We start from the raw sequence: 14,629 nt of genomic DNA, 5'->3' as shown, positions 1-14,629 counted from the left end.
CTCTAGTGGATTTACCCTGAATTTCAGGCTGTATCTTCTTAACTGCCTTTAAACTTCTGTCCCTAGGCTGAACAGGCTGATAGTCATTGATGCAGGCCCTCGTGGAAAGGTTGTAAAATGCCTCCAGAAGATGAGAAAGAAGGAATACCTTCGCTTGTTTTCTTGGGATAAGTTGTATGGCCTTGCTTAGGGAGAAAAATGTGACAAGAAAGGAGAGTGGTCCCATCACTGTCTCTACTTGTGAATGCTGGGAGAATAGGTTTAAACCTGGCTCAGTCTCATGTGAAGATCTGTGAAAACATTGAGATAACCAGTGATTAGGAATCTTGTTTTATGTTTCTTGGCTCATGAATTTACCCCTTGGCTTACAGCAGGGCGCCAATTCCTGCTAACAGAATGAGTCAAGAGAAGTCAAATACCCTGCAGAGTCCAATATCACGCCACCACATACAAACACTTGTTTTGTGTTTTAACTGCATATTTCTGGTTTACCACTTTACATTTATTTTTTGCAAAATTTCATGTCTCAAAGAACCAGGAGGGAGCCACAATTTGTGTGCAATTCAGGAAGCTCAGGCTGCTGACTAGGTGGAAAAAAAAAAATCTGTTTAAAAACTCCTGTTATATTTTATTGTTCCCTTTCCATCCTCTTGCTTCAAAGTCAGTTTAGCAGACTCAAAAAACCTACAGCTAATAAAACTACTGGGAAAGAAGAGGTCTGTTTTCAGTTAAACGTTTCTGTACTGTAGCTCCAGTATCATGTTTGGATTGATGTCTCCCTTAAAGGGCTGGGAGCATTTTAAAAATACATCTCCAAAACCTACCCACTGAATATGGTTTCTATTTCCCTTGTTGGGCAAGTAATTGCTAGATTGGCGGTAGATTTCTTTGTTGTAAAATCCAGAAAGCTGAAAATAGCCATTGTGAAAGACTGAAGCAACCCCACCCTCACACCCCCAGTGTTAGTGAAGTTCGTCTTGCTGTAGGTTGCAAACGTGCAAGCAGTATTGCTTGTTTCTGGGAGTAATGTGAAACATCCTTAGGATTAATTGGGTTTTATGCTGCTAAACCATGCATCTGGAATGGGCTGGTGGGAGCAGTTGGTTTCATGGGTTGATTGGCGACTTTACTTACTTTTCCTAGTTTTCTTAAAGAATCTTGTGCTTGGTGGGACAGTGGGGAACTGCACAACCCAAGTGAGCTGGTAGAAATGGGGGAAATGCTGGCTTTTAAGGAAGAAGGTTTTGGAAACTGATAGTCCAAAATTAACATGAACTAGTCTTTATTCTAGGTAAACTGCATTATCTTCTATCTTTTCATGCCTTTTTTTTCCTATTTGGAGTTTTCCCTGCTTCTGTAGGAAGTCTGAATGAGTAGTGGTGTTGACTGCATGTCTAACTTGTCCTCTGACCTAATACTCATTATGCCGCAGGTTTATTATTCTCGCAGGATTTTTCACCAGGTATTTTGTTTTATGGATGTGGGAAGCTGGAACCTCCAACTTCCTTTTTGCAGCATCCAGACTCATGTGCTCATGTATTCCTAATTTTGTATTCATACATTTTATATTCTTTGTTGTAGTGATTTGCGCCTGTCTTCACAGCAGTTACATGTGTTTTCCCTATATCATAACTTTTGTTTTGAAAAACATTAACTGTAGTTGGACCAGAGACAGCCTTCTGCAAATAAAAACACCTGAAGTTTTCTCTCACTTTGACAGTGAAGCATTGGTAATCCCAAAATGTGGGGACTTCTTTGTTTTGTTTTCTGCTTTTATGCGCTCTATGTGTGTGTTCGTTGGCTTGTGCATAGGAAAGTTTTGGGAGATTATTAAAAATGTCAAGTACATACCACTTCTGTGGGGTCCTTTGCTACAGTATGTTATTTAAAAAATCCACTGAGCGTAGGAACAGAGACTGTTGTATTGATTTCTCATCACATACATTTGGCTGTTCTGTGAGGTTAATTAAATATCCTTATTAATTGATTGTTAATCATGTTTTGTGGATGTCAGATGAGCTGAGTGAATTATAATTGTCCAGTTCCTGCTTTGTTTCTGTGGGTATTTTTCCTTTTTCATCATAAAGGAAACAGGGACTGACTCCTGGTGGTTGCTTTCTGCACCCAAGAGGTACACACCAAATGTTTTCATCAGTTTTCTTTGCACAAGGGATTGGTTTCTATCTTGGGTTTTGTTGGTTTTGTTAAATATTAGTTTTAACTAGGAAGTGATGATGGGAGAGAAGTTCAGAGGAGGTGGCTCTGTTAGTATAGCCAAGAGAGGCCAGGCAGACCGCAGAACCCTCAGGCTGCGGGGACAGAATGGGACTGCACAGCATCCACTGAGTGTTTGCTTTCAGACTCTATAGCCACAGATGGACACAAAAGATTTTTAAAAAAAATAATAATCAAATGTTAATGTATTTGATTTTTGCATTAGAACTGTTGCTATCTTACTCTTCTGATACCCTGATTTATACTTTCAGAGCCTTTGAGAAGGTACAAATCTTACCACAGCGACGTTTATAGTACTTCGAGTGAAAGTCCATCTGTTGCTTCTTCAGAACCAGATTTCAGGCAAGGTAAGACCTGTGGTTTTTAAAAAAAAAAAAAAACAAAAAACAAAAACAACAAAAACACAAAAACAACTATAAAACCCCACCCCTACACCCCCCCAAAAAAACCCCAAAACCAAATAACCTACAAACAAACAAAAAACCTAAAGAAAAAAGTTCAAGATTAAAAATAGACCCTAAAAGTATGAAGTTAAATCTTTAATAGGAGGCTTCATGATTATTGATAATATGAAGTTGTAAGATGATTTTATGTAATTACAACATTGTGTACAGCATAATTGGCAGTCTGTTCAGAAATGAGTTTGACATTTAGCACTTTGGAAGGGAACTTGGTAGGAAAACTGGAAATGGTTGAATTTTTACTGGAGTGCTTGTTTTAAATGACATGCTGTCTTCAGAGGCATAAAAATGATCGAATTGTTAATGTACAATAATAGTAAATTGCAAAAGCATTATATGAGACATACCCACATCAGTGGGTTTTACTATGAAGGCTAAAAGGTTGATAATTTATAGGCCAAGGATTTCAGTGTAATGCAAAAGTAGTACTTAATACAGGCTGTTTGTATGATAAATTTAAGTTCTATGAAATCAATGGCTTGGAAAAGCGGGAGATGTTACAAAGGGTTGTTTGCTGATACATGGCAGGAAGGGTTTTCTTTATGCAGTGGAAGCACAGCATGGAAGGAGATGCGTGGAGCATTTTTTGAAAGAAGTGCTAGAATGATGAAAAGAAGTCAAGAGGACAGTACAGTTGACAAAACAATCAGCTTCAAAGAATCATTATAAGTGCTGGAGACAAACCATTTGATGAAAATGAGGAGAGAAAGCGATAGTTAGGAAGCTGGAATATAGCTACACCATATGTATTCTGTATGCACAGAATTCCAACCCAGCTCACTGGTAATCACTGCTCTCGCAACCTTCCTTGTTTGTCCTTCCATTTACTGAGCCAGAAGCCTAAGGAGCAGTAGCAGGGCTTCTATAATGCATTTCCCTTCATTTTCTTGCCACTTAGAACAGGCTGTTTGTGTTCCCATCCAAAGTCAATGACTCCTAAGTTTGTGCAGGCAAGAGAGAGCTGCTTTCTGATTACTAGTAATAGTATTGCTGGACTCAATGAAATTACTGTGAAAAAGAACTATTTCTAAATCAGTGTGACTGTAGTGTGTTCTGCAAGAGCTCTCCTGCTAGCTCTGTTTATGAAGAGTACAGTAAGAGATGAAATTGAAGCAGTTAGCAAAATCAAGCTCTAAGTGCTTCTTCAAGCACTCTCAGGTGCTGCTTGAGGAAGATGTACCAGCAAAGGAGATGACTATTACAAACAGAATAGCAGGTTAGCATATTGCCAAAAGAGAAAAGAAAAAAAAAAAGAAAAAAAAAACAAACCCAAACATAAATTATAAGGAGTTTTCAGATTTCGGGGAAAAAAATTAAACACAGGAGCTCAGCAATATATATACTGGTTTCTTAACTCTCTTCTTGTGAACTGGACGCATAATTACTTTACCTAGCTGCTCTATTTCTGTTCTGGAGTGGTTCTGTATGATGTCTCTGCCATGTCTGTGTCTCAAGTCATGGCTGACAAAGAAATGTGTCACCTTGGAAAGGTGTCCATGTAATTGTGTGGGGTTTGGGTTTTTCTATTGTGGTTTCTTTTAGGCCTTCCTTAGTATTATCCTTCAAAGGACTAGTGTAGTGCAACTATTGTTGTTGGGGGAAATTACAGGATCACTTTGAAAACTGAAATCAACTTCATAATGCCAGTTTGTCTAATACTGTAGTGCCATTGTGCAGAACACATAAATCTTATTCTTTCTAAGTAATCTCATATGACAGATAAGTCCTTGATTTTTAGACGGGATTACTCTGTGTGCTTTGTTGCCCAGTCAGGTACTAATTTGTCTTTTGGTTTGCTAGTGAGAAGAAATGAAGGTTTCAAGAGAGATGATGCCAGTGGTGCTTTGCCAGGTGCTGATGATATCTCCACATCAAGTCAAGCTAATTCTCAGAGGGCAAGGTAAACCCTGTGAAAACAGTATGTCTTGGAGTGCTTTGTCTTTATCAAAAAAAGTATTCTAAGTCTGCAAGCAATTTTTCATTCCTACCCCAGGTTCTGTTTAAGGTAAAAAATGGCATGTTGCACTTAAAATAGTATTTCAGAATTACGTGTTGCAGTCTGAAGTAAGAGTCCCATGATGCACTGTGGTGTAGAGGTAAGTATACCGGTTAGGAGTCCAAATTCAGTTCCCATATTTAATGGAGACTGGGTTGTACTCTGTCAAGTTGCTGTATCTGTCAGAAGATACGGGGCTATGTTCTGGTTGGAAATATTTAATAAGTTTTATTATACTTTTCTAAACTAAAGTTTTGGCAAGTATTGATACAAACTAATGTGCTGCTTTTTTTTTTTTTTTTCATTTAATAAGGAAATGATAGCATGCTTATTTCTTTTAAATAAGCCAAAAGCCATACATCTCATTGGTTATTCTGGCAAATTCTTAGTTTATGTTGTTCTGGTTGAATTAATTTATTTTTTTTAATATCTCAGCACTGATTAGGCACGCCAGTTCAATAGCAGTTTATGCTTTTTGAAATTTATTTTGCTGTAATATTTGAATATTACATCTTATGGGGTTTTATTTTTTTCAAGTGCTCTTCATCAATATTGCTTTAACAAGTACATTTGGCTTTGTATATCACCTGGATACAGAATCTTTGTACGGCAGAACCATATCTTGCCACACCTGTTAGGTTTTGAGAGTGCTTCCATTCTAAATGTTTGAGACTTTTTATTGACATTGATCTTTCAGATGGAAAATTTTCTTCTCGTAGACTATGCCAGACATTGAATCACCTTGGAATATTTTATCAAAATTATTGAAATAATTTTTGTAGTAAGGGAGAAAGGAAAAAAATAAGGCACGTGTAATGTTTCCCCCTCTTCCTTCATCCCATTACAAGAACAAAGTCTTCTCTTGGCAATATTTTGCTTTGTTTAGGGTAGATCAGGAGAAAGACTGCAGCTGTGCTCAATTTTTTAGGATATTTACATGTTTTTGGCAAAAGGTGGATGGGAATCCTACTCTATCCTATTAAAGAAACTTAGAGGTGTCTGAAGATTGGACCTGTTTCAGCTGATGTGGCAAGGCTTTCAAATGTGTCCTCAGTGTTCATTTAACATACAGAGTGATGTGCAGTGAGTAGGGCTTAGAGCCATGCTTTGAACATGGAGATGAAAATAAATGAGCATCTGCTTCTTCCACTGTATCGTGCATGTTAAATAGATGTGAGTAAGGCAGGGGCTCAGGTGAGCTGTATTGGAATGCAGATGAACAAGAGAACAGTTACTTGGAAATCTTACAGCTTTTGGTGATATGCTGAGCAGCTGCGTTGGTTTTCTTACTATTTGCACTTTGTCTGAAAAATGCATGTGTGTATATATATAGAAATATATATATTGGCATTTCTTGCAGGGGAGAAGTGTTTAGGCATTGCTTAGCTGGGTCAATGCTGCTTCGTTGGCAGGAATATGGTATCTATTCATGTAACAGTGTATATGTTAAACTGCAGTGTCCAAGCAATCTTAGAAATCCGGCCTGTCTTGACACAAGAGGATTTTGGCTAGTATGTGAACTTCTAGGGCAAATTTTCAAGGACTCGGGTTACAGGTTTAAGTTCCACGTAACCCTGTTAAAGAGCTGTAAATTTCTGCTTTGCATTTTATGCTATGTTAGCACCACACTAAAATGGCAAAGTAGACTATTGCTACTGTGTGTACAGAATGAGTGTATAGCTTTCTTAATTTATTTGCCTTTTTTTTTTGGTGAATACTGCTAGGTCAACCTTTATTCTTCTTTAGCTTGAACCCAGGAAAGTTGCCAATTCAACACCATAGCTATGTTCCAAAATAAAACAGCAGTAACTTGCAGATGCTGATAGACAACTTTTGTTTCTATTTACAAAATGATTCAGAAACGGAAAGAAGTATGTGTATGTAAATAAGTCACATTTGTAAATGAATCGGGCCTATTATGCAAGTGAAAATGCTGTGGTAATACAGTACATACTTTCTCATGGTTCATTTTACAGTATTTTACTTAATATTTACTTTATATTGCTCTGTTAAGACTGGTACCTTTAATTGACATAATGTGCGTATATGTGAAATCTAAAAGGAGAATATTGTTTTGTTAGTGCAGCATAGACTTATCTGTTGTGCTTAGCAATGCAATGAATTTTACATGTATGTAACTATGCAGTCTTACTTCAAGGTTTAGTATTTTTTTGAATCTCCTGTTTCTGCTTGGCCTTCTCTCTGTGCCTTTGCTAAAAGATACTACTCTGTACTTGAACAAAACTGTCGTGGTAGGATACCACAGATAGTTCTTTACTGATTTTCATAATTGTTCCCCTATTTTCATAAGGTGATAATTATTTTTTTTTTTTTTTTTAAATCTTAAGTACCAGACTAATAAGTATATCCAAGACAGAAAAATGAAGCTGAACTCCTGAAAGTTAGTTTTACTAGCTTTTGATAGACTAGCTGAGAAACAGGAAAGCATCCATGAGCAGAATTTGGTCCTAAAATAATGCTTAGATAGTATCTCTGTTAATTATGTGAGCTGAATAGAAAACAAGGCTGCTCTATTTCTCTGTGTCTTTTTCCAACAGCTGTTGAAACTTTCCAGTGCTAACAAGTGTAAAAAGGGATGCCATCGAAGATGCTAGCTAGTTAAGCCGGGATATTTCTAAGAAAGTAACTTAATGTTTTTATCCAGACCATTGCATGTTGCTGCTTTAAACTGTCCTGTGTTGCAGAAGACCATGACTTTTATAACTTCAGAAATATAAGCTCTCAAAGTAAAACTCTTGATAACAAGTAGTACCAATCCATTACTTGAATTTCATCAGCACTTGGGAGCATGTTTCCATGTTTTTCTCTGTATTCAGAGATACCATCTGTACTTCAATACATATTAGATTTACTGCTCCTGTGGCATGTCCTTAGAAGCAGTCTGCTTAATTATCCACAGAATTATCCTTGTAAAACTGAGTTGTAAATCTAATAGGGGGATTTGGATTTGAGGGAGTCTGCCACAAATGTTAAAAAAAAAAAAAAAAAACAACCCAAACAATGAAACTGTTCAGAGTTATCAGGCAGCGTGACTTGTGCTTTTTGGATGAGCTGGCCTGCTCTTAAACTAGCAGAAGCCGTAGATTTTTCAGTAGTACACTCAGGGTACATTCAAGCCCATCATGTGGTCTGTGACTGTTGTTATCCGTTAAACTTGTTGGAATGCTTTCCTCATGGCAATGGATACTTGTGTCTGTTTCCTTGTTGCTTCTTGTATTCCTTACTTTTGTCCCCTCCTCTTTTGTTTTCCTTTTTTTTTTTTTTTTTTTTTCCTTTACTATTTCTTCCTTTTTCTCTCTAGGAGCAGCAGCTGACATGGATCTCTTCCTTCTCTTGCCTTTTCCTTCCACTAGATTTCATTTCCATATCCTTCCTACTTTACCAAATGGCATCCGTCTTTCTCAGTCTGTTCCTGACCTTTCCACTGCACTAATCATTAGAGAATGCCTACTTGCTTCCCTTCTTCCAAGTTCCTTCTCTGATCTAATACCTGCTAATTTCTTGGTAAGTACACTAGATGAGGAATTAATTCGCTTCCTTCTTTTATAGGAGTCATCCTTCCAGGTGATTTCTCACCTACCATCTTCAGGTTAATAAGGAACTGTGAGATTCTGGTTTGCAGTCAGGCATTGATGAAAATAGAGTAGCAGCCAAGTACTTTTCTAATGAAGTACCATAGGAAACATACTTTTATGATGTTATCTGTTAGGAATGTCATTTGGATTTTTTTTTTTTTTTGGTTGGAGTAATAGTACTTGCATATTCTGAACTTCATGGAAAAGCTCTACCTGTATCTGTCAACAGTACCACCTCTTCTGTGGAATGAGAGATGCATTCCTTGTCTTGGAACTTAAAGGGTGAATCATACTGACACCCTCCATAGAAAACTGACAATCTGACCAAGCCAGAGTTAGTTTTACTTACCCAGGATGCTGAAGCATGTTGATTTCTGGTTGGTGATAGTGTTTATATAATAAGTTAGGAAAACTTTTAAACCATTAGGTTTTAGAGCTTCCTCCCCAAACACCCTACACTCACCCCAATTTTCGGAGAAACTAGTACACATCAACAAAGATGGTAAACCAACATAATGATAGTACTTTACACAGTAACTTATGATTGCTTCTATTGCACAGAGCTGTGTGTTATTAAAATGGCAATGTTTTTTTTCTGCAGTAGGGGTTTTCACATTAGCAAATGTTTTCAGATACAGCCAGTTGAAACATGTCTGTCTTTTTTTGTATAATCTTTGATAATTCGTAGATATTTATGTTCAGAAAGTGTTTGGTTTTGTTTTCTTTCAGAGCCCATCCTTAGACCTTGATCTGAAGGGTGCTCGTGGGTGTATTTAATTTAGTTCATTGTGAATATTCCCACGTATGTTGATCTTAATAAGCTTCCTCTCGATGAAAAGCTAAGCATGTGCGCAAGTCTTTGCAGGTCTGAGGCCTTTTCTCATTACTTTGTCCTTTTAGGGGCACATTGTTAACTCTGTTGCAGAAATGAACAGAGCAGGGAGAAGGGAAGCGATGCTATGAAAGCCCTGCACAATGGAAAGGATAATGAACTTGCATTAGTATATTTTTCTGTAACTACTCTATATCTTCCCTGAAATTCAATTTGAGGGACTTCAGCATTGTTTTTCTCAGTTTGTGGCACAATAGTAGTGTTCTATTGTTTGGACTCTCATGATAATTTAACTCTAATGCTAGTTTTGTATGCTAACCAATGAAATTTTAGTATTAAAAAAAATTAAGAGAATGCAGTGCACTGTTCGCACTATTGGCATTCATTAGAAACTTTATGTAAAAAGATGGAAAAGATGGATGTTGTAGAGTGCTGACCTCCTGGCTGCTGAATAAATGTTGTGTTTGATAACTAGTTTTTCTGTTCTGGGTTTCCACTTAAGTATTAAAAGCAGCAGAATGTCTTAGGCATACCTACTAATGTCTTTCATCCCCTCTGACTATACCATAGGCAACACGAAGCACCATTTGAAAGCAATCTAATAAGTCAAGAAGTGATGCTAAAGCGTCAGGAAGAAGAAATGATGCAACTCCAGGCTCGAATGGCTCTCAGGCAGTCCCGACCTAACCTCTACCCGGGAGATGCAATTAGGTCCTCTATGCTTGACATCACCAGAGATCCATTGAGAGAAATAGCCCTGGAAACAGCCATGACACAAAGAAAACTTAGGGTAATGCCCTGATCTCAGGTGAACCCTTATTTTCATTGAAACAGAGCAGTGTCTTGACTGAAACTCTAATATGTGAGATTCATAAACTGGGTCCTGTAATAAACAGTCATCAACAGATGAAATGCTAGGTGTTTGGTGTTGCCCTGATAGGAAAGACCTGCTCTCACAGGGTAAAAGTCTGAGGTTTTGTGGCATTCACTAATGCTTTAGGCTATGTAGTATCAAGAGATGCTAAAACAGACAGCAAGCCTTGACTAAAGATTGCACCAATTAAACACTATAGCGTCCTAACAAAGGTAAGGTGTAGTTTTCTCCTGTATTCTGTAGTGTTTTCGATCACTTTGATTTGCATTTATTTCTCTTAGTGGAATGTGGATGTGTCCCACTAGCATCAAAGGTTATTAAATGAACAAGTTGGGAAGGTGAAGAAAGGCAGAGAGGTTTAATTTGGCCCTTGAGTTCACCCTGAATCGCTGTGCAAACTCCTCTTTCCTTTCCCAGCTGTCTTGGTATGTGGATGAAATATAAGATTACAGAGAAAGAGGGAGACAGAGGTATAGGTAAATAGAGTGGCTGATGTTTAGAAGAGATGATGGCTTGATGCCCTCTGCTGCTGCTTTCAGTGAAGTGGATTTATTTATTATTTTTTTAAGGATGGGAAAACTTTAAAGAAAACTCAAGTGAATTTGCTGTCCTAATCCAAGATAATAGTTCCTGTGTCTGTCTCCAGTCCATAGAACTGACCACTTCGTTCATGTAGGCTTTAACCAGGTTCATTCCCCCTCGATGCTTAAGAGGTTTATGTGTGGATGTTTTACATATAGTACACAGTAGATAGTAGGCAGTAGCCAATGGAGGTTTTACCTCAAAAGGTGAATCTTGGGCCACATTTTAATGTGGTATTGAAGTGGGTATTGTGCAGAGGACTTCCTGTAACAGTTTGGACAGGTAATCTCCTATAAGTTAATGGGTGAATTAGTAGAACATTTATTTGTCTACAGGCAGATAGAAATTGGCCAGGATCTCTACTTGGATCCCGCAGATAGAATTAGGCTGGAACATTTCAGTCTTCAGGAGATGAGACTTGTGTGTCACAGGCAGAGATTTGTCAAGGCAGAAATGCCATCAATGCAGAAAGTAATGTCAGGCAGTTGCTTACTGAGATAAGCCCAGATGGTCCCAATATGCAACCCACACCTTGTATTTTAAAGGAAGACAAATGATATTATAGCATTGGCTTTCTGCCCAGCAAATGAAGGAAAATAAGCAGAGTCCCCAACACTGAAGCTTGGCAGTGGTATCTGGCACGCAAGCTGGCAAAATCAGGTTTTAGACTTACCAGATCATGGGAAGAATTCAGTGCAACTTTCTAGTTTAGACCTTCGATTCCTCTTTGGCATTTGCAGGGCAGGAATTAACTGGGCCTCAGTCTGTTGTTCCAGCAACACAATGTTTATTCATACTCCTGTGATTTGCAGAATTTCTTTGGCCCTGAGTTTGTGAAAATGACGATCGAGCCATTCATCTCCTTGGATCTACCAAAGTCTATCTTGGTAAGAAAGGGGCTATTCAGCAATCAGTGGCAGGGGAAGTACATTAAATGAACAAATGTGCTTTTATCACAAGTGTGAATGTTGTGATATTTTATTTCACAAAATGCAGACTAAGAAAGGGAAGAATGATGACACCAGGCGAAAAGTAAATGTGATGCTTCTAAGTGGGCAAAAGCTGGAACTGACCTGTGATACCAAAACAATATGTAAAGATGTCTTTGATATGGTTGTTGCCCATATTGGCTTGGTGGAGCATCACTTGTTTGGATTGGCTACTTTAAGAGGTAAGAATAATGATTTGATGTAGTTGACAGCTACAGAATAAGAAGAATTAGCTGCGTGGTGTTGAGAAAAGATAAGCAGAGACTGCCTGGCATCTACAAAGTGTTTACTTTGCCTCAATACAAGAGAATATAACTCAAAATACGTTCCTCAATAAAATTCTATGTTTGCCTAAGTAATGCCAGCTCATCTTGGGCAGCCTTATCCTTTTGGTTGCCGAGTTTTCTTCCCTGCTGTTTGTTGCCTTCACTTTGACTCTGACACTCTGACTGCCATCAGAGGACATGAAAGGGCTTTGGGTTTTGTTAATATGCCCTAGGCAATGTTGCAGCCTTTTGTGGAGGCAGACCCATATGGATGCATAGGAGGGCCCCTTGGATAGAGGAAGTTGCCTTGAAAAAAAAAGAATTTGTTCCTGAGCAAATTTTTCACTATTAGAACACACCAGAAGTTGGACTTGTTTTTTTCCCATTGGGGAGAAGGTCATTGTGACAGAACTAATGTGTTCAGACCCAGGTTTCCTGTTGGTATATCCCACAGACTGTTGCAGAATTGTAGTGCTCAGAATATTGGTGTGAGATAGAAACCTGTAGCAGCCCAAGAGGTTACTCTGTCCATGGCAGGCTCCCCATGCTCTTGGGAATTTAGGAAGCCTTGAAAACATTTTGCAGAAATGTAAATGGCACAGAAGTAGTTAGGAAGGGAAGTAATGAAAGATTTTGGATTTCCTATGGGATAAGAAATTTGAAATTTTAAAGAAACCCTAGATCCTATTTTATACCTATCACTGAAGGTAACTTATCTTTTGTTGATGTCTTCTGGATAGCTGTAAAATTATTTCTTCTGCCCTTATTCAGTGTTCTCTTTAACAGCAATTGTGCTTATAAGCCATTGGTAGTCAACCAAAAACCTTACTGTTCAAACCAAATTTCAGAATTGTAAATCTGGTCTTGATCCTTCAGCTGGAGAAAATATTTGGGTTTAATGTTTTTACCCATGTGCTTCCCTTTAACATTCATGGCAGACAATGAATTTTTCTTCGTTGATCCTGACATAAAGCTAAGTAAAGTAGCTCCAGAAGGATGGAAAGAAGAACCGAAGAAAAAGAATAAGCCCCCTGTCAACTTCACTCTGTTTTTTCGCATAAAGTTTTTTGTGGATGATGTCAGTCTTATACAGTGAGTGTATGAATTTCTTTTTGTAACCCGTTAAGCCCTAAACTTATGGACAGAAATTTGATATTAATCAAATACTGGAAATTTGCTATAAAAAGAGTACCAAAGATGGTGTGGGGGTGTTTTGTGGTTTTTGTTTCATTTTCCTGTTCTAGGCATACGCTGACCTGTCACCAGTATTATCTACAGTTGCGGAAGGACATCCTGGAAGACAGGATGCACTGTGATGATGAGACAGCCTTATTATTAGCATCCCTAGCTCTCCAAGCTGAGTATGGAGATTACCAGGCAGAGGTACACCATTGATTTCACCTTTGAGAAACTATTCTTGCTGCTTAATTAAAGAATGGACTGTGAGCTGCCACACACACTTCACAGCTCTGCCCTGGAGTGGAAGCTCAGCTGATACACTCCTGGCAATTTTTGCTGTGGGCAAGTTTTCTTTTAGTCTAACACAGGGATGTTGCAGAATCTAGTTCAAGATCTACGTGTTGAACCCTCTCTCTTTGGTGGAAGTAGTCAGGCTTGAATGGGAAGAGACAATATGTGAAATTAAGCTCTGGGTCAGGGCTGAGATTCTGAATCCCTCTCCTTACTCAGTTGTAGCGTATGATTCTCTGTAAAATGCATGTTTATGCTTCATTTGTGCTCATAGCGTAGTATATGAAGATGCTACCACAAATTTTTTTTTGCATTTTAGGTGCATGGCATGTCATATTTCAGACTAGAACACTATGTCCCAGCTAGAGTGATGGAGAAACTAGATCTGTCTTACATCAAGGAAGAGCTGCCAAAATTGCATAGCTCTTACGTGGGTGCATCTGAAAAAGAGACAGAATTAGAATTTTTGAAGGTAAGTGGGCAGCAGTTTTCTCTCTTAATCTGTGACTTAAGAAATTCCTTGTGGAAATATGGGTGCACGGACTTCAAGCAAAAGCACAGGAAAACGGCTCAGGTTCTAAATAACACTGAAAGGAAGAAAGCTGGAAAGATCTCAAAAGACACATCGTGACAAGTGAAAAGAAGTCTTAGTAGATGGGAAGGAAGTTCTTTCACTCTCTTTTTCCCAACCAGTAGTCTTCCTGCTTGGAAGGCTCAAACTAGTTAAAAGCAACAATTGATCATTGTGTTTACTCTAAAGGAAACTATGAATATGAGGCAGCACACCCTGCATTCCCTAAGTCCTTTGTTCTTTCTGTTGAGGAGAAAAAAAAAAATTAAATTATGAAAACTTTTCATAACAGCTAATACTGTTTACAGTGCTTGGTATGAAGCAAGCCAGTAGCGTTACCAAGCAGACTTTCTTGTGCAGGTACTATGTAAGATGATAAGAAAACTATAATCACAGATATATTTGGGTTATTCTAAAAGGACCCATTAACAAATGTAATTACGAGTTTTGCTGCTGTTGCTCATGAGATAATGGTCAGGTCCTGCCTACAATGGTTGCAAATGAGTTCAAGGGGTGATGGTTTGCTGCTGTGACACTGGATAACCATTACACTGTAATTCCACAGTCACACTGTAGTTCCACAGTGTCTTTGAGAAGGTGGTGGAAGAGGCACTCAGCTGACTTTGCCCCTTCTAAGGCTGTTTCTCATTTGGCTGAAGTGTTCTTGTAACTTAACCACAGAGAACAAGAGTAGGGGACTCGATCCTAGCTAAACCTAGTCTGACTGAGGGTGGGGAGGGGAGAGCAGTTGTGTATG

At 38.4% G+C, this 14,629-nt stretch overlaps 1 protein-coding gene across 1 annotated transcript in view; it reads left to right on the top strand.

Annotated features, from left to right (window-relative positions):
• Positions 1-14,629, top strand: part of PTPN13 (protein tyrosine phosphatase, non-receptor type 13 (APO-1/CD95 (Fas)-associated phosphatase)) — a 104,613-nt gene that overhangs the window by 48,635 nt on the left and 41,349 nt on the right. The window contains exons 7-14 of the mRNA XM_009883939.1: positions 2,487-2,582; positions 4,497-4,596; positions 9,691-9,910; positions 11,389-11,463; positions 11,573-11,747; positions 12,770-12,923; positions 13,076-13,214; positions 13,621-13,773. Of these exons, the coding sequence (XP_009882241.1) occupies positions 2,487-2,582; positions 4,497-4,596; positions 9,691-9,910; positions 11,389-11,463; positions 11,573-11,747; positions 12,770-12,923; positions 13,076-13,214; positions 13,621-13,773 (1,112 nt within the window). The remainder of the gene's footprint in view (positions 1-2,486; positions 2,583-4,496; positions 4,597-9,690; positions 9,911-11,388; positions 11,464-11,572; positions 11,748-12,769; positions 12,924-13,075; positions 13,215-13,620; positions 13,774-14,629) is intronic.

This window comes from Charadrius vociferus, unplaced genomic scaffold (genome assembly GCF_000708025.1).
Source record: "Charadrius vociferus isolate BGI_N301 unplaced genomic scaffold, ASM70802v2 scaffold684, whole genome shotgun sequence".
NCBI classification, from domain to species: Eukaryota; Metazoa; Chordata; class Aves; order Charadriiformes; family Charadriidae; genus Charadrius; species Charadrius vociferus.
Note: the sequence above shows the minus strand (reverse complement) of the source record. Positions and strands in the feature narration are given on the sequence as shown.